Source organism: Corythoichthys intestinalis, chromosome 13, assembly GCF_030265065.1.
Source record: "Corythoichthys intestinalis isolate RoL2023-P3 chromosome 13, ASM3026506v1, whole genome shotgun sequence".
Taxonomy (NCBI): Eukaryota; Metazoa; Chordata; class Actinopteri; order Syngnathiformes; family Syngnathidae; genus Corythoichthys; species Corythoichthys intestinalis.
In genome coordinates this window covers 13920928-13941329 of record NC_080407.1, presented here as the reverse complement: position 1 = coordinate 13941329, position 20402 = coordinate 13920928, and the positions used below count along the sequence as shown (strand labels likewise).

General features: G+C 39.9%; 2 protein-coding genes across 2 annotated transcripts; one reads left to right on the top strand and one right to left on the bottom strand.

Moving 5' to 3' along the window:
• Positions 1 to 696: 696 nt before the first annotated feature.
• On the bottom strand, positions 697 to 12996 carry atp6v1e1b (ATPase H+ transporting V1 subunit E1b). The gene is made up of 10 exons (XM_057856257.1): positions 12870 to 12996; positions 12696 to 12761; positions 6277 to 6342; positions 6091 to 6200; positions 5868 to 5934; positions 5717 to 5806; positions 2014 to 2082; positions 1855 to 1949; positions 1697 to 1784; positions 697 to 1094 (listed from the first exon to the last, which is right to left on the bottom strand). Exons 2-10 carry the CDS (start codon positions 12726 to 12728, stop codon positions 1032 to 1034), a joined length of 681 nt encoding a protein of 226 aa, XP_057712240.1. The 5' UTR covers positions 12729 to 12761; positions 12870 to 12996; the 3' UTR covers positions 697 to 1031.
• Positions 12997 to 13102: 106 nt separating this feature from the next.
• si:ch211-214j24.14 (uncharacterized protein LOC559160 homolog) lies at positions 13103 to 18973 on the top strand. Its single transcript, XM_057855743.1, has 2 exons — positions 13103 to 13150; positions 17601 to 18973. The coding sequence occupies exon 2, from the start codon at positions 17724 to 17726 to the stop codon at positions 18201 to 18203; it is 480 nt and encodes a 159-aa protein (XP_057711726.1). The 5' UTR covers positions 13103 to 13150; positions 17601 to 17723; the 3' UTR covers positions 18204 to 18973.
• Positions 18974 to 20402: the final 1429 nt, after the last annotated feature.

The window sequence follows — 20402 nt, the reverse complement described above, 5'->3', positions numbered from 1 at the left end:
TTGACGCATATGTACAATAAGTCGATGCCATTGACGTCCAAATATCCCATTCATTTTCAATGGCATTTGTTTAAATCCATTGATGGCCATGTTTGTTGATTCTATTGACACAAATGTAAGTCGATGCCATTGGCGGTCATGGACGTCCAAATTTTCCTTTCATTTTCAATGGCAAAAAATAAATGTCCCCAAATCAACAGCAAGTGACCAGATATTGTCCCTGAAATGTCCCCATCCCAACCTGGGCGGGGCTAAGATCTGCATCTCCACACAGCAAAGCCCCAGAGTAATTTCTCCAGAAATTAAAGTTTCTATTTTAGAATGTTTTTTTTTTTTTTTTAACTTAAGAATATACTTGTTCCAATTTGCCATTATGTTTTGAAGGATAAAAATCCTGTTCAATCGATTTTTTTCAAACCCAGATATCTCAAACTAATGCATTTTAGAGCTGTAATTGCAATATCCGTGATATTTTGGCTTAAGGTTATCATACCGACAATCTCATACCAGCACATGCCTCGCTAGGATATAAAAATGGACGAAACAGTGGACTAAGACCTGACAAAGAGCGCTGAAACAAGTTTAAATACACACATAACAAGACAGAAAGAATGGAAGCCAATATGTCAGACAGGTGGGACAAAAACACAAACCCAGATCACCCTAAAAGTGTATGTTGAAAGGACACGCATGATGTGTACCACCATTCACATATTTTAATATATTTGACTGCACATGACATGTTCAAACACACATAATTTAGTCAGGAAAACTCATATCCAGATAGCGCATCCTCTCTGGCGGAATAATAAATTAACTTTTTAAACAGCCCGACTGTCTTTCGCCTTAATAAGTCACGCTTCACGTAGGTGGCGTTACTTCGCGCGCAGAGTAATACATCGGCCGGCACGTCACACATACACGACAATAACATTAAGAACGGTGACAAGTAACCCCCTTTTTGCGCAGGATTGTGACCCGAAACAATAGAAAATGGAAAAGATACAGAAACAAAAAAGGGACGGAGCATCTCAGTCCATGAACTTGCGGTTGGGGTTGGCACCGAAAAGCGCCACTCGGATGTCGGGCATCATCTGCGGACAAAAGCCAAATCCGGTTAAGTGAGCAAATAACCACAAAAGATTGATTGTCTGGAAGCGATGACGGAGATGATCAATATCACATGATCATGTGACAAACATTTGTAGGAGACGAGGGAAGACATTTTTTTCTTTTTTAGTGTGATCATATTTAGCAAGGCATGACTGTTGTCGGTTAGTAACAATGTGACTTTAAATGACGGCACGTGACTAATTTATTTGCATTTATGGCCTTTTTCATTAGCAGAGTTCAGGTCATGTGAAAGGCCCGTTGTTCAACTGCAAAGTCAATTAAACTTTATCTGTGATAAATGTGATTGGAGGCTTACGGGGACTGTTTAGTCTCTCCTGGTCTTAAACATAGAAGGGCATTTGAGGGAAAGATGCCTTTTGTTTTTTGCTAATGTCATTTACTGGAAAAAGTCGCTGTGCACTTTTTGTAATTGGATCAAGACAAATTTTATTGATTCATTCGAGAACCTGAGTTGAACCTGCAACGCTGCCAAGATAAGTCACTTCACATTGACGAAATATTTACAATGTGTCCGACTCGGCAGTGTAAAACTGTCAGACCGACAGTAGCAAAGAAGTCTTACCTGCTGAGCCAGGAGGTCCAGTCTGCTCTCGAGAGTGTTGGCCACTTTAATCTTGCCGTCTCCGTTGTAGAGCTCGATACCTCCGGAGCTGTCCGATCATTTTGTCGTTTGGTTGAGTTTTGGTTAACAGGCCCGAAAATAGACTCAACGGAACTTACATGTCAGGCGCCAGGAAGTTGTCCTGATCAATGCGGACTTCTAAGTTGTTCTTCACAGCCGCCTTGTACACGGGAATATTCCTCTGGATGGATGCCTAAGAGTAGACGAGCGACGATCAAATGGTTCTTCGGAAAACCGTAACGGGTGTCAAGACTCACCTGGACCAATTGGAAGTCTTGCTTACGACAGCGAATCGTCACCTTGGGCTCCAGCAGTTGATATAAACCCTGAGGAAATTGTCATTTCTTTAGTGTGATGAATGAGTGATGCTGTAATAAACAATATCATTCATGGTTATGGTGTTAAAGTGCATATGACACCAAAAAGCATGTTTATTTCATATTTCATGCAGTGTTTTATGCTCCTGAATAAAATGGAGCGCTTGGATGTATGTGGAAGCGATCGTTTTATGTATTCAATTTTTGAATCCTGTGCCATGAAAATAAGTAACTTCCGGCTGCAGTCTCGGGATTAGGACGAATGCGAATGTGACTGGTCAGCATCTCACAATAAAGCATTGCTTCATAGTAGGGGTGTGACAAAATATCAAAATGGTGATATATCGTGATACTTTGTATCACAAAAGGTTATCGATATGCTCCTGCCAAGAATCGAGATATCGTTTTAAAAAGGTGTCAATGTCTAAAAAAATTTTTTTTTTAATGAACCAACAAGTTGCTACCAAAATCTTCCACCATAACAGTGTCTCAGTTAACTCTAGGGCTGCATTGACGGTGCTCGTCGCCCAATCTATTTAGACTGGGAACGTTCGTTCATTCGAAACCAGAGCATTCACAGTCATTCTGTCCGATTTTCAGGGCATTTACAGGCCTTTTTCCTTTGGGTGATTCCCAGGTCACTTCGTGGAAGAGACCCATAAAATGCATGAAAATCAACAGGAAAATAACTTTCAATTGGCTAAAATTACCTCATTGCCTGGCATTGGCTGCCACTACCGGCCATAGACGTTCAATCCGTTTGAAGTGGGAGGGATGGCAGCGAATGAACGAATGTCTACAGGTGATAAACTCATTCCAATTCACAGCATAGGCTTGTTTTTCAGTTTATTAGTTGTTTGTAGAATATCCTAGAATGATTTCCTGACCAATGTATCGATAATCGTTGTATCCCCATATCGTCAGATCATTGTTATCGTGAGCTTTGTATCGCAAATCGAATCGTATCTTGAGGTACCAAGAGGTTCCCACTCCTACACTCCAGATGGACTGCGGATTGAGCTGATTTTGCGGATTTATTTGTTTATTCTTCGCATCACGCCAGCCAAACTGCAGCAGGATTTTGCATCTGCACCAGCGAGAGGCGTGTAAGCCTTATTGGGTTTCAGAAAGGTCCCGTTCACCGCAGATCGGCCAAAACAAGTGTGCGACAATTGTGGAACCGTTGCACTTACGAGGAAGTGAGTAAACATCAAATACTGGGATCATGGCACACGTTTTAATACGAAGGTGGCTTGCAGTTTGTGGCTGACATGCTCCTTGTCCACAGAGAATGCCACCAGCCGACATCCGGCAGCTCGGTCCTTTTTGCTTGCCCTAAAGCGCTGTACTCTGCTTGTTGTGTCAAATTTTGCACCCCATCAGAAATTACAACTTTGTGTTAAAAAGGCCGTGAATACAGCGATTATAAAGTTGCATTACAAACTTTCTTTAAATAAAGAAATATTTACAAACGTTTGATCATGGACGGACATGTAGAAAAGTTCTCCTCAGACACATCCTGCCATGTTAGCTGCACAACAACTGCACGCCGCTCACACTGTTTACGTCTTTGCTTTACGCCAGACATGTCCAAAGTCCGGCCCGGGGGCCAAATGCGGCCCCTGGTCAAATTTCATCCGGCCCCCAGCCTCTGTCATAAAATCAATAACGTCTGGCCCGCACATAGACTTAATAAATTGGTCAGCAGTATGCATATGAAGTAGCTTGCACACTAAATACTCATTTACCCACTAAAAGGCAGCAACATTACCCCTTTACTCCCAATTTTCTAAAATGGCGACAATCAACAAAAAAAAAAAAGTTCACTGCGACGCTTCAAGGATAGGTGGAAATTGGACTATTTCTTCACTAAAATACGCAACAACTGTGTGTATCTCATTTGCAAAGAGAGAGTCGCTGTTTTTAAAGAGTTCAATGTGAGGCGATATTACCAAACAAGACACGCTGACATGTACGACAAGATTACAGGGAAGATACGTAGCGAGAAAGTGAAGCAACTTGAAGCTAGTTTAATTTTACAGCAGCAATATTTCGCAAGAGCCCGAGCGTCGAAAGAGAACGCCACAAAGGCTAGCTGTGAGATTGTTGAAATTATTAATTTAAAAAAATAATAAAGCCAATGTGACACACGGAATGGCTTGCTAAAATTTGCTTAAATATATTGTTCTACGTAAAGGACGTCAGCCAAGGTCGGCCCCTCACATTTTTACCACACCAAATCTGGCCCCCTTTGCAAAAAGTTTGGACACCCCTGCTTTACGCCATATTCGTGTTGACCATGTGGCAGCTACACGCTCCTCCGACATCGGCCGGTTTGTCCGGCGGTCATTCTGCAGCTCCTTCCCCGGCAAACAAGCTCTCTTGCAGGGGAACGAGTCCGACAAGCTGTAACTTGCTCGCCGTCGTGTGACATAGTCCTGGGTAGTTTTGTGTGATTCTTCGCTTCGAAAGCCGAGAATAAGACTGAAACATCACTCGGTTCGGGTTAGCATGACGGCTAGCTGACACGCCTCGTGGTTTGTTTATGCTCTCTGAAGAAAACACTGAAAAACTCCGGTGACATAAAATATAGTTTGGGAGGTGCAATAAGTGGACAGTTTTGACCCTTATGAAGTAATTTTTCCATGTCGGACTGAATAAATGTATTTTTAATATTTGATATTCCATTAAGCACAAGACGTATTTGTCATGACCATATCATTTATTTAGCAATGGGGGAAAAATACTTGGATAAAAAGAATATCCTGTATAAATATTAGAGAGACTGAAACAATGCCATTTTGCAGCTCTCTTTGTCGCATTTTCCTTATTCTGAATAATTCCTAGCCTGGCTCTGCCAGACTATTCTCCCTGTATTTTTCAAACACTGAGAGAAATAGTCTGGAACCCCTCCCATTAACGGCCTTTTCGAGCAGATACAAAATCAATCGACAAATCAGATTCGTTTATTTGCGTCACGTGTTCTTCACAAGCAACGTCACTCTTGCGCGTCGACAGTCGTCCCTTCAGCAACACAGACGGTGAACGGCAGAGCCGAGAATTTGTTCCAATCCACGGTAAAATCAGTTTTAAATGACCAAAAACACATCGACACGAGTCACTGACAACAATCTGTCTCGCGCTAGCCATGTCGAATAAACTCCGCTCTCTTCGTATGTTTACTTCCGCGCGCAAGTCCGTCATCCTGAAGTCGCCATTTTTCTAACGTCACGTCTGCCCGTCGCTGATTGGTCCACTCCGCTGTCTGTATGCTGTGGCTTGCTCCGCCCTGGAAATTGTTTCCGTGGGAAGGGTGGCCAGACTCAATAGCTGGAACAGCGTTGAGTCTGGTGTACCAGGCTAAATAATTCCCCCTCAATGGGCTGAATTCTAAATCAGATGAAACCATGACCCTGCTGACGTCATCCTCCTGTTGGGGACGCTAGAGCCCTATAATGGTAGGCGTGGCTAAACAGCAGATTAAACGACTAATTTCTCGTCATCTGCGCTTTGCCAAATTGTTGTATATAGTCAAATTGTCTCAAAATATGTTTCCAATTGACGTAATAATGCTATTTGACACTTTTTTTATCCTGTTCTAGGCACTTTAAGGCTGTTGAGAGTATTCCAAGTGGTTGCTGACCTGCAGAATCAAACCGTCGATCAGCGCCGAGTACCTCTGCGGGTCTCGCGCCACGTTAGCGAGTCGTTGCCGAGCTTCGTTGAGCATGTCCTGAAAGTGTGACGGTCCAATTAAAAGCTAATTCGGGGTCATCGGCGAGTGCGCGACTTACCGAGATCATGTCATCGCGTGCTTTGAGGACCTTGAGGCGGGCCTGGTTCATCAGGTTGGACATTTGGCTGTTAAGCGGACAAATGACAGACACGCTGGGTTACTTTAGCTCTATAATTGGGCGTTGTTGTGGCCGGTAGGTCACACAGGGTGCCATTGTGCAGCACGTAACAACTAAACGCGATCACGGGGGTGTCGGTACGCACGGTGTGAGCGCCACTCACATTTTCTTCTGCTGTTCGATCTGCTTTTCCTTCTTCTCGTAGTACTCCATGATCTTCAGGCGCTGCGTTTGCACCAGGCGGCCCTTCTCGATGTTGAATTCCTCTTCAGCCTGGAGGGTTGCAGTGGAGAAGGGGCCAAATTTGTAACATAATGCCCTCTGGTGGCCAAGGATTGATATTATGTACCTTAGCATCAATCTCTTCCGCCTTCTCGTTGGCCTCCTGCTCAATGAAGGCCATCATGTGCTTGATCTGTGGATGAGAAGAGGCTAAGAAAAGTATATTTTTCCATTTCTAACTAATTGTCGTTGCTGGCATCAATCAATCAATCATTATGAACCAGATTTTAACAGCAGTCGGACTGTATTTTAAACCGAAGATGTAGTTTCAGTATTTTCTCCTGGGTAGATACACTGCAGTGAAATTATGACATCCAAATTCTTTAAGTTTCCAATTTTACCAAAAGGCAAAGGAAGTTCATAATAAAATCATTAACAAAGTGTACCCCTCAGCAGAATTTTTAAGGCTCCGTTTTAATTTGAACCACAACAACTGCGTTTTTTGTAATGACGATATCAAAATGACTGACCATTTATTTTTTTGATTGTAAATACGTTAATGTATTCTGGGAATATTTGTATTACTGGTTAATTCCTAAATTGGCAAATTTATCTAGTTTCACAACAGAAAATGTTTTATATGGTATCTCTGTATTCGTGTCATCGCACGACCTGGCTATCAACATAATAATGATTCTTGTGAAATTTTTCATACATAAGAATAAATATTTCAATATGTCACTATTTTTCTTCTTTGAAATGAATATATGAAGGAGAAAAATGCTTTAAAACTGAAATTGTTGAGAATGGGCTGGTTACCGGTTTCACGGTTTACCGTGGTGTGAAAACGTCGCGGTTTCAAAACCACTAAAATTTTCCGTCAGACGGTATTCGCTATTTTTCATTTTCATTTTTCATGTGTCAAAAATGCAGCCAGAAGTGGCGTGGTGCGGCAGCGCTCACCCCCTCCCGTTTGTTGCTGTGTGTGAAAGTGACGCTATTGGCTAGACAGCCAGTGAACCCAAAAACAAATACTCCCAACTAGGGATGTCCCGATCCAGGTTTTTGCACTTCCGATCCGATACCGATATTGTTTTGCACTTCCGATCCGATACCGATACTGGCCGAGCATGAGCATGTGTTAAAGCTTAAAGTTATTTAGCCTCCTTATTTAGTTGTCAGACTCATGTTGGAAAGGGTTTTAGTACTCTTGATAACAACTAGCCAGCTGAATTAGGTGAGTTTGAATAACACACAACGGTTGGTAACAAGAAACTGACCTGTTTATTCAGTGACAAACACAAAAAATTATAAATAACAAACAGATATGGCATAGTCAGTCAGTAAAACGTGCAAATAATATTGTAACCTGTCTCAAAAAAGCAAAACACACAAACAACCTCAGTGGAAAATCCCAGAAACCCCCCAAGCTATTAGACGCTTTTAATGTTTCGTGCATTAGTTACAATAATTGTATAAAAAGCCTCTCAGGTTTAAATAAACGACTATTTCAGTATCAAGTTAACATTTTAAAACAGTCAATAAAATACTCAAGACCCCATTCTGTATCAGCAGCTTTAAACTACATTCAGTTCATTAAATTTTGCGAATCAACTGTTAAAGTTGTTAAAGTTGCTCCCGTTATTCCATAATTTCCCTTCTGTCTACTTTCAACATGTGAAAGTTTTAAAACTGTTTTGAAGATAGATTCAAGTCAAGATTTTGCCGATTTAGGAGTATTTTAGATAAAAAGTTAATTAGGTTCGCTTGGAAGGTTCACAACAGCCTACTACTACAACTGCTTTAAGTTGGCGGCTGTTTACTAACTCATCAAGTTTCCATACTTCAATGTTGCGAACGCCGTCGAGTCTGTCATCATGATATCAATTATCTATAGTAAAACGATGTCCACGTAGTTTGTAGCGGCTGTCTGCAGCACTCAGGTATTCTTGTGTTTTTATCCAGCGGCATGAGTGGAGCTAAAGCCGTGAGTCAAGCATTGGCATTACCCGGGTCTATGACAAGCATGTTTACTCTCGGGACGCAATGCGGTCCGTTTCTCATTGCGCGAAGACCGCGCTGTGTATTAGTTCCACTTTACTTGACATATTTCAATAATCGGAATTTGGATGTTTGTGAATCGTTCTCGAATCTTCCACGGCCGTTGTACCGTGGTTCTAAGTGTTGGATGGTGCGTCTTTACTCACGAGAGATAATGGCCAGAATGAATTCTTCGGCGATGACTTGTTATTCGCTGGGCTTTGGGACTGTCGAGTGCCAGTTTGTCACGCATAGAAAAGTTTCTGCCAGTGTTAGTTGCGTAGGACCTTTCCTTTTGTCTTTGGTTTTCTTAACATACTCCTCATATTGTTTGTGGTGGTATTTCGCTAAATGCTTGATTAGGTTGGTTGTATTAAAACTTCTTACAACTTTACCACCACGCTTGACTTTATTGTGGCATATGTTGCACTCTGCCTCTTCGTCTTTGTCGTCCTTTAAGGTGAAATGATCCCACACAGCTGACATTTTTACCGATAAAGTCTCTCGGTAAATTGGAAGACGGCAATGTAAATGTAGTGTGTTCTTCAAATGCTGTAAAATGCGGACCGGATTTTAGGGAGACCGAAGCAAAAACTGGAATGGATTCTGTAAATCGGTGCACTGGAAAACCCGGACCGGACTTTGAAAAAATAAACTGGATCGGAAGTCTGGATCGAAATTTTTTCGTGTCGGCCGATCCGATACCGATGCGCATTTTTTTTGCCCATATCGGCGTCCGATCCAAATATCGGATCGGGACATCTCTACTCCCAACATAAGGCGTACTTTTCTTCAATTTATTAAGCTCTCAAATCGTGGTAAGTGGACTATACAAAATGAATACATTTAAAACATTGTACAATTGTATTTTTCCATGTGTGAGTAGCTTCAACAAATTAGCACCATGAAAAGTTCGCCAAAAACAAAACACACATTTTCCTTTCAAATTCAATATACAAACTAACTAAAAGCTTACAAAGACGAATGTTAGCCCAGGCTTAGCTGGGAGAGCAGCTTCATCGAGTGATACAGCCGCAGAGTGAGAAAACAAGCTCGATTCGCTTGAATGAAGGGGAATAGGGGACAGCATCAAAGATCGCTAATTGCGAAAGATGCTCTTGCCCTAAGCACAAAACCACGTTCGCTGGATCAAGGAGAAGTCTCACTCCCAATGTTTTTTTTTGTTTGTTTGTTTAGATGAAACCTTTCAACAACAATATTTACACTTTAAACTAACTTATACATTTTTAACTAACTTATTAACTTATGAATTATTTATGTTTTTTAACACATAGGCATGACATGTAGAATAGAGCTGACATTAGGCATGTGCCGGTATGAGATTTTGACGGTACGATAACCGTGAGCAAAAATACCGCGGTTTCACGGTATTGCAATTATAGCTCCAAAATTTTGAGATGTATGGGTTAAAAAAATAAATAAATAAATTTAAAAAACTTTTTTCCATTGAACAAGTTTTTTTTTCAGAACATATTTGCAAATTGGAACATGACTATAATGTGAAAATAAATTAATGTGAAAATAAATAAATTAACAAAAAATAACAAATATTTTATATAAAATTAAAATAAATAGATCCTAGACTGTACCCACAGCCAGAGCTCAAGTTGCTCAATAATAGAGCAAGAACAAAATAATTGCTATAAAAAAGTAAGAACACTTCTAAATAAAATTAAAATTATATACTGTATGACTTTTTTTGAGGGGGAGAAGCTGAAGTTTCGCCATTTTCAGCCACTGTGTCAACTTTCTTCTACATGATGTCATGCCTTTGTGTTAAAAAGAACAAAGAATTCATAAGTTAATTGAAAATGTATAAGTTAGTTTTATAAGTTAGTTAAAATGTAAATATTGTTGAGGTTTCAAGGTTTCATCTAAAACAAAAAGTGAGGAGTGAGACCTCCTTTCGCGAATAGCGATCTTTGACGCGATCCTTTTTTTTCTCCCCCCTTCATTCAAGCTTGTTTCTCACTCAGCGGCTGTGAGACATAAAACGTCGACCAAGTTGCTCTCGCAGCTTAGCCTAGGCCAGTGCTTCTCAATTGTTTTCTGTCACGCCCCCCCAAGGAAGACGTAAATGTTTCGCGCCCCCCAAATTCTGCCGCCACTGTAAATAGTAAATAGTAGTATAAGTACGTCTCTGCCTCACATTGTATCCTTTTTTTTTCTATTAGAGAAAATAACAGAGATAAACTTATTAAGTATAACTTTATTAACATTGTTTTGTTTGTAACAGAAAAGACTTAACGCCCATCAATTTGCCTGAATTAAAAAAAAAATAAATTCACATCCAAACTAAAAAATACACTCAAGGTACATTTTTGACCATTTGATACAGAAAAATAAAATGTAATAAAATCAGTAAATAATAACAAATTAAAATTGATTAGAAACATTCACTCATGAGGACAATGTGCCAAAAAATTTGACCGAAAAAACAAATCTGAATAAAAGAAGAAAAAAAAAAGTGTCCTTGGACAGGACAGTTTTTATTTTTGCTGCTCACAGTATTTACCTCCTTTGCAATGGTGTGGAGTTAATTTGCAATGAGCATGCTAACAATACTCACTGGCTTACTGATATAACACTGACAAAGCAGGACGATTGTTGGCAATATTCGGCACGTTTTCACAGAAAAAAATCAAGCGGCTTAACAATGAGATTGGGGTCTAATGTCTTTAAGTGGCGTCTTAATTGATTTGGCTTCTGGCTGTCTGCTATAATTATTTTTAGACACAGTAAACAGTGGTCTTTCATCATCACCCACGGCACACTGCTCTTCATATCTGTTGTCTGTGTGTGCTGAGTGCTCTCCTTAGTTCAAAAATACTGCACGCACTCTGAAAATGAGAGCGCCACTGCCACCTACAGTACTGAGTGGATGTGCAAGTACACTTTATTCCAGTACGGCAAAAAAAAAAAAAAAAAAAAAAAAAAAAAAAAAAAAAAACATGTTCCCCGAGGTCACATGCGCCCCCCCTGGCAACGCTCTGCGCCCCCCCAGGAGGGCGCGCCCCACTATTTGAGAAGTACTGGCCTAGGCTAACATTCGTCTTTGTAAGTTTTAGTTAGTTTGTATATTGAATTTGAAAGGAAAATGTATGTTTTGTTTTTGGCGACCTTTTTCATGGTGCTACTGCTATCCTGTTGAACCTACTCACATGTGGAAAAATACAATTGTATAACGTTTTAAATGTATTCATTTGTATATTTCACCACGATTTGAGAGATCAATAAATTGAAGAAAAGTACGCCTTGTGTTTCGAGGGTTGGTTTTTGGGTTTGCTGGCTGTTTAGCAGAATAGCGTTACTGACACTCACGGCAACAAACGGGAAGGGTGAGCGCTGCCGCACCAAGCCACTTCGGCTGCATTTTGGCACATGAAAAATAGCGAATACCGTACTAAGGTATGACGGAAAATTTTAGTGGTTTTGAAACCGCGACGTTTTCACACCACGGTAAACCGTGAAACCGGTAACCGGCACATGTCTAGCTTCTTCATAGTCTTCATAGTGGCTGAAAATGGCGAAACTTCACTTGAGCTTTTCCACCCTCAAAAAAAAAGTCATGCTGTAGAATTTAAAAAAAAAATTATTCAGAAGTGTTTTTACTTTTTTTATAGTGTTCTTGCTCTAATCTTGAGCAACTTGAGCTGTGGCTTTGGCTGTGATCTATAAATTATATTTATTTTAATTTTATTTTAAATATTTGTTTTTTTTTTATTGATATTTTAATATATTCATGTTCCATTTTGCAACTATGTTCTGAAAAATTTTTAAAAAACCTGTTAAATGGGAAAAAAAAAAAAAATTACCCATACATCTCAAAATAACACATTTTATATATATATATATAATAGCAATACCGTGATACCATGGAACTGCGGTATTTTTGCCCACGGTTATCGTACCATCAAAATCTCATACCGGCACATGCCTAGTTGAGAAGTTTGACCTGGCCAGTAGACCCAAGATTTTTTTCTTTTACTATAATTTAGATTTTTTTTTTTAACTTTCCTCCATTTCTCTTTTTAATTTTTCAGTTCTATGTGATTGTAATTTCTGATATTGTATTCAAGATTATTCTGTAGGCTTGTCTGTTATTTTGTAATGTTTGTTGTTGTTTGTTAATTTAAAAAAAAAAAAACACTGCAGTTTAAAATCCGGCCCCTGTCATGTGATTGTCATGTGATCAGTGTGCAATATATTCCACGTTCCGACAACACACGTCTTCTAACTGAAGCAATCCAACATTAAAAAAAAAATAATGAATGAATGAATGAATGATAATATTTAGCTTTTTTTTTTTTTTTTTTTTTTTTTTAATTCATTTTAGCATTAACCTCCATCAGCTATCTCAATGACACTGGGCAGGATTGTGGACGTTTTTGACAACTAAAAGAGAAAAAGAACGCTTCATAACTGTGTTGTTCGTTGCAATCATTATTCATTTTTTTAATATATGAGGGGGGGTGGAATTGTTACCTGCTTCTGAACGTCGGCATCGCTAAGCGCCATGGTGGGTGGCTACTGCTGCTTGTTACGTCGGGCCTTCCATTCAAACACATAAAACGACAATCAACCCACAACAAAACGCAATATTTCAACACAACTCTCACATTATAATCGCGCGACATCCATATTAATATTTATATTCACCCGTAAAGTGTGCAGACGACGTCAAACGCGTTAATCCCGGCGGTCGTGACTCGTAGAAGGCGTCTGTGGTGCAGTACAATGTCAGCTGACAGGCCTGATCACGTGATGTTTACTTCCTTTTTTTAGGCCAATCAGACAGGAAGTGGAAAGAGACGTTCAAATCCCGTCGTAAAATTGATTAACAATGAATTAAAAACAAAAAATCCCCAAAAAATCCGGCTGTGGCCATTCCCATATGTGTCCTGACACTCGATGACAAGGAGTTTTTGGACCAAAACAAGGTAATTACGCGATAATATCTCGTTAAAATCATGGCATCTTTAATTATGCTCTCGCGTGCTCTCACCTCCAGTTAGGGTTTTGCTGTTATTAAAAAATGCTTTTTTTAATGCCCTCCTGTTCAAAATTTTTTTTCCCCCAGAAAAGTCAGCTTTTAAACCAGGGGTCCCCAAACTTTTTCCTGTGAGGGCCACATAACCCTTCTCTTCTCTGATGAGGGGCCGGGGTCAGTTTGTAACAGAAAAAGTGTGACGATTGCAGGAGTGCCTAAATGTAAAAATGTATTGTTTTTCAGAAAGCCACAATCAAATAACCCTTTCTGGATTCTTCACGGAACCAAAGTAAATAAAATAAAAATGATATAATATAATATAGTATAATATAATATAATTAGGGCTGTCAAACGATTAAAATTTTTAAGCGAGTTAATCACAGCTTAAAAATTAATCGTAATTAATCGCAATTCAAACATCTCTAAAATATGCCTTATTTTTCTGTAAATTATTGTTGGAATGGAAAGATAAGACACAAGACGGATATATACATTCAACAAGATGGCATTAACATTAATATTCTGTCAAAGCAATCCCTGGATAGAACGACTTGTAGTTCTTAAAAGATAGATTTTAGTACAAATTATAGAAATTTTATGTTAAAACCCCTCTTAATGTTTTCGTTTTAATAAAATTGGTAAAATTTTCAATCAAAAAAATTAACTAGTAGCTCACCATTGTTGATGTCAAGAATTACACAATGCTCATGGTGCATAAAATCAGTCGCACCCAAGCGCCAGCAGAGGGAGACAAAAAACACAAGTAACAAGTGGACATGACACTGCTGTCATTTTAATCTGTTTGAGCGGGTCATATGCGTTAATTGCGTCAAATATTTCAACGTGATTAATGAAAAAAATTAATTACCGCCCGTTAACGCGATAACTTTGACAGCCCTTAATATAATATAATATAATATAATATAATATAATATAATATAATATAATATAATATAATATAATATAATATAATATAATATAATCAGGGGTGCACATAATTTTTTTGCCCAGGTTCTCAGAGGAGGACCTGGAGATGTGACTTGGTCCTCATTGAGCTTGAGAGCCGACCCACCTGATGCGATAAATTTATGACAAGCTTTACTTAGAGCCAATTAACTTTGATTAATTATGTTAACAGTTAATGCTTGATTAACATCAACTGGCACAACAAAATTGCCATTACTTTGAAGTGAATTGTAAAGAAATAAACATAAAAGCACCAATTCAAAATAAAGGGCATTATGCGGCTCCCACATTAACTCCAAGCCTTTTTAAAAGTGGGATGTCCTCCTCATAAGACCTCATTGAACGTGTATGTTTAGCTTTGTAAAATGCGAGCAAAAACACGTTTGTCAGTGCATGTCGCTGTTCATTACCTTTATTCCGCCCTATTCCGCCACATGTCCATAGGGCGAGTGGGGTCGTGTTTGACATCGATAGTTTGCTTAATTGCCACATGCTCTCTGTTTTTTTCGTGCTTTTCAAAGTTTGGATGGCTGAAATTCTTTGACCCTACATAAAATGCGTTGCTCTAATCGGCGACATTGGGATTCTCACGGCACATTTTGTACCGCATTTCCGTGCGAGCATCATTCGCTTCTAGCCATGGTACCTCCTGTAGCCACTTTTCAGCAAAAGTCCTTTTTTTCGGTAGCTCCGGTGACGTCTCTGTCGTCTGTCTGTCTTTTGACGGGGGTGGGGGAACACGGAAGTAATTACTCAGTGTGGCCTGCCTCATCGACATTTTGAGAAGTTATTTTCTCGTGTCCGCCGCAAATAGTGGTCAGCCATCGGTACGCAAAAGCGTATGGAAGCCGTTGAGGGCCAGCGCGTTTGTCTACGTCCAGTACGCATGTGCGGACCACTTATGTGCACCCCTGAATATAATATAATATAATATAATATCATGTAATATAATATAATATAATAATACTGTATTAATTAAATAGATAATAACCAAATAACCATTGCTCAGTTCTTCACAGAAAAAAGCCAGGACATAAATAACTGTATTGGAAAAAAAAAAAAAAAAAAAAAAATTCTTTTTTTTTTTTTTTTTACAATTTTTTTTTTTTTTTTTTGTTCAGGGGGCCGGACCAAATGTGGCTGCGGGCCGTATCCGGCCCGCGGGCCGTAGTTTGGGGACCCCTGTTTTAAACTCTCCAATGACGTTCCTCACATACATATAGGACAATTTTGAAATCTAGCCAAATTGGGGGTCTCAGAGCGGAACTTCAAGTCACCTGAGTGTTTTCAGCCATATATTTTTTAGTGTGTGTTCAATATATTCATTCAGATTTAGCATTGATAAATATAAGACATGTTTTTTCCTTTTAGGCCCCAAAGTATAATTAAAAAAATAATTATGCATATGCAGTACATACTTTTATAGACTATATATAGACTTTTTGAACACCAAATTAATTTTTATACAGAAAATAATAACAGTACATCCGAAGTAAATGATTATAACAATATATTTGAGAGAAAAAGCATGTTATTTTGCCTCATTCAAATCTTAACAACTGAAACATTTAAATATGTAAACTAAAGTGCAATCACATTCATTAATGAATGGCCTCTGGTTTTTTAAATGTAAATAAACCAATCTATTGTGATAAAACAACAAAATTGCAATAACTGCATTAACCATCAAAGTGAAGTCTAACTGTAACTGGAGTCTTGAAACAAATCTGAATAAGGAAAAACATTGCAATAAAATAATGCTAACTGGTTAAACTTGAGGGTAGCTGAGATCTGTCATGACAGAACATCGCTTCAATGATATCTGGCGCCATCTAGCTTCGTGAATGGGGAGAGTAGTTGAGATCTGTCATGACAGAACATCGCTTCAATGATATCTGGCGCCATCTAGCATGGGTATGATGTCTAGACCGCGAATATAAGACGACCCCCTCTTTTTCAGTGTTATTTCAATGCAAAAAACACCGTATTATATTCGGGCCAATACGGTAATCATGCTAAGTTTTAAACATGTTTCTGTCCCACCGAATTATTTTTAAAGAAGAATAAAGTACTGCAGAAGAAAAATGCTTGGCTTTATTAAATAATTAATTGAGTGAGTCCCCTTAAACTGCTCCCTTACACACAATGAGTTGCCACAGCAACTGTTTAACAAGTTCAATGATGATTGACACATGCAGCGCTTTGAAGTCTCTGGCAAGATCAAACCCGAACATTTGTCAACATCGTTAACTTTAATAACTCCAGTGCACGGGCTGACGAACAAAGAGCAGGGAAAGGGAGGGAGAGTGAGACTAAGCGATCGGCTCGGGACAGCTCATCTCTATTTTTTTATTTTAATTAAAAGAGATCCACAATGGAATGAGCGCGAAGTTTGAAGCGTGAAGTAGCGAGGGATCATTGTTAACTGTTTACACCCTGGTCTGATCAGTGACTCAAAACATTTGTTCCCACCTGCAGTCCCACATGGCAGATCCAAGGCCAAGTGTTGGATCATGGATTTGGAAGGAAGGGAGGGAGAGAGAGAGGAAGAGAGAGCGAGCGAGAGCCTGTACATTGCGGTATTTGGGAAGCAGATATCAAGCGTGCATGTCTGCCTGCCTGTCGCATGCTTTGTGTGACTTTGCTTCTTAATTCACGCCGCACTTGTCAGGAAGCAGCTCGCCAAAGACACCGAGGTATGCTCAGTGTTTTCTTATTGTGGATAGAAAACTTTCAGCCATATGCGGCAACATAGTTGCTTGTTACCGTCCCTATGATGTATGCTTAATGTGGATAAAGCAAATAAGAAAGGTCACTATGGGCTTGCTGTGAAGGGTATGAGGGTGACCTTGGATTGAAACGACTCTTTAAATGGAACATGTGTTGAGTTTGTACATTTGACATGTGTATCTTTATGTCCAGGATGGGAGCAATGGGAATCCAATTAAAGTCAAGCTAAGGAGGATCATCAACTGTGCATGTGCGGGATTAAAATGTGCACGCTCGCGTGTATGTCTGTGAACGGCCAATTTAAATTGAGGCAGAATTGGACTAAAAAACAAAAAACAGCAGCACTTGAAGGAAACAAAAATGTGTAACTCAAGTCACCACTATGTAAATAAAGGTTGCCCTGAGATTGGATAAGATTTGATAGCTAATGAGGTAAGGTAGGCGACAGCAATTCCGAAACAAGGTTTGTATTGCAGCAATGCAAAGCAAAACACAAAGCAACACTTTGCCAACTGAGACTGCAAGAGTGAACCATTTCTATTCTGGGCCCGGCTGGCAAATACTTTCCACAGTGGAGTCGTGACACGCGGGGTGAAAAGGGTCACCTTAGTGTGACTCTGAGGCACGAGCACGCTGGAAAATGTTTTTAGGAAAATAAGAAAAGTTCACATACTTACTGACATGATTCTGTTGTGTCTTCGCAGTCACCATCCTTCATTCTGGAGAGGAACGCCCCAGTCGAGTCTGGTGGGACCGGGGTCACCACACCATCCCTGAACCCCGGACCCTGGCAGAGCGAGAGCCTGCTGGCAGAGTCCTGGTCCACCATGGGCGACGTAGACCCCGAGGACACCAAGAGCCTGGACGGCAGCGACGGGGGGGCGGCGACGGAGAACCATTCCTCAAACTCTGACATGGTGCACCTGGAGGAGGAAGAGGAGGATGAGGAGCTTCAGAACAGCGTTTTGGACCTCCAGGTTCCAGAGACTGATGCGGCAGAGGGCGAGTTCATGCAAATGCTTCCACCCATGGCACTGCCGCCGCTGCCAGTCTTCCGGCTGGAGCCCCCATCCGCGACTTCCACACCGACACCCTCCACCGTAGCCGAGGAGCCCTCGTACGCCACGCCGGGCCTCATCCCGCCATCGTCCTTCCTCCCTCCGCCTGTCGGCGAGGAGGTCCCCTCCGAGGAAAAGCCCGAACCGGGGATGTCCGCCGATCTGCCCGTGCTGCTGTGCGGAGGCGCCGCTTTAGTGGCCATGGTGGGCGTGATGGCGTACAGCGCTGTGGCCTACTGCAGGAAGTAGAAAGAATGACTGGCTGTGTTTGAAATCATTCACTCATTCCTTACTTCTTCATCACTATATAAAGAGTTGCTGCTGAAATGCATCATGGAATATGCCGACATCCTCAAGACCTCACTACCTTTCCAGATGACAAAACGAACCCAATTTCAGCACGAACCTTTTAAAACTCATGACAGAGGGCACAATTTAGTTAGGGAATGATTTCTAACACAGCCCCCTTTCTTTCCACTATTCTTTGTCCGCACAATTCAACAAAACGACACACGATTCTGCTTCCATGGTTGTGTTTGTGCTACCTCAGCTCACAGCAGAGCTCATGGCCTTGACGGTAACACATTATGTTGTGAATCTGGAAAATATAAAAGATTTTTTGGAACATTTTTGTGCCTTTTTGTCTCTCTCTCCACAAATTTAAAAATGTCAAACGGTGACATCAATTATATTTAGACAACGGGGCAATTTAAAAAAAAAAAAAAAAAATGACGGCAACAAATGTCCAATCAGTTTTGCGTGGGAGCGATTTTTTTGCCGGTAGCCTTTCCCAGTCAAATGAGATTGAATGCTTATTGCTGTTAAAGGGTGCTTTTGATATAAAACCGTAGACTTCATAATACTTGACAGGAAGAGTGTAGGTTTGGTCTCAACATTGGTAGGGATGGAATTGCATTACTTGCATTTACACTTTTTGCTGGGGAAGGGACATTCATAATGATCAATGCAAAATAAATCTGTATTGACTTATACTAACTTTTATGTGTATTGGTTCAGCCAAAACTACGAAATAAAAATTCCTGAAAAATGTCTGGATTTTATGAACAAATTTAAATTGCATTATTTGTCCATGAATTTTATGTACATTCACAATAAATACAAGCTTGTTAATCATCTCTTAAATATTCAGGAATTCAAGAAAATAAACGTTTGTCTTAAGACCACTCAACATCGTCTAAATAAAGAAATTAAATATAACTGAAAAAAAAAAACGTCTTCGTTAGGGAATAACAAAAATAAATAAAAATGGAGCTGTCCTTTAGGTAAAACACTACAACAACAAAATGAAAGCTTCTTTGTCAGCTTCTTTAAGACGACATGGATATAAAAGTAAAATTGGGGGGAGGGGGTAAACCTTGGTTTACAGCATTTCTCACAGTTAACGTTAACAGTAGAAAACACCTTCAGAAGGACAATTCTCTCTAAACAGCTTCCTACTCGAGTTTTGCTGGTCAAGTTCACACTGTTTAATGTTATGCTAACTCTGATGCAGGTCTGACTTTCAGTAGCAAAATTAGTGGTGTGTTCCCAACTTCCACAACATTGGCGTCTTTTTACGTTTCTTACAGTGGCTGCTGCTGGCTGAAAGAAAAAAAATCTAATATACCCAATATCTAACGTGTGTGTGTGTATCGGGGGGGGGGGGGGGGGGGGTCAGGCACATGTAAGTCTGAACATAATGAAAATAATAATTGACTTAATAACGGTCGGCACAATTCTATCCTTACAACATATAGGAAGACAGTTTGAATGACCTATATAACTGAAGTCATTATGCAGTCGCTGACAAAAGTCTTGTCGCTTATCCATTTTGTAGAAACAATTGCTAATAACCTGACTTTTAATTATTCAATTGGTTTCAGAAGTGGCTCATATCATAAGACCCTCCCAAATGATGTTGGATGTACAAAAATATATTTGTTTCACTGAAAAAAGATTGATCATTTAATGAAGACATAAAGGTCAAATTTTGGCAAGACAAAAGTTTTGTCGCCTACAGAAAGTAGTGTGAAAATCGAACAAAAACTGTACTTTAATTACAATATTATATTATAACATAAGCGAAGTAGTGGTGCTGTGGGATTCAAATTTAAAATTTGGATGACTTCCATAGGCTTCGGCAAGGATTCATACAATTTATTGATGAAGTCATCAGGAACAACAAAGAAAGCAGTCTTACATTTCTCTCAGAGTTCATCAACATTCTTGGCTTTCATCTTCCATGCTTCCTCTTTCATCCTGTTCATGTCATGGACTGGCCAGTCTTTATCTTCTTTGCCTTGAGGAACTTTGAAGTATGCGATGGAGCGCCATCCTGCTGCAAAATGTGTCCCTTTTTATGATTAGGAATGTAAGAGGCAGCGAAGATGTGTTGATATTTCAGACTATTTATGTTGCCTTCCACCCTTCAGATCTCTCACACACCCC

What these genes read in the sequence shown, in the direction of transcription:
- si:ch211-214j24.14 (XM_057855743.1), top strand. Translation starts at nt 17,724, where the DNA reads ATGGGCGACGTAGACCCCGAGGACACCAAGAGCCTGGACGGCAGCGAC.
- atp6v1e1b (XM_057856257.1), bottom strand. Translation starts at nt 12,728, where the DNA reads ATGGCGCTTAGCGATGCCGACGTTCAGAAGCAG. An exon ending in AAGACTTCCAATTGGTCCAG is followed by an intron (nt 1,950 to 2,013) that starts GTGAGTCTTGAC and finishes GTCTACTCTTAG; the next exon opens with GCATCCATCCAGAGGAATAT. An exon ending in AACTTCCTGGCGCCTGACAT is followed by an intron (nt 1,785 to 1,854) that starts GTAAGTTCCGTT and finishes ATGATCGGACAG; the next exon opens with CTCCGGAGGTATCGAGCTCT.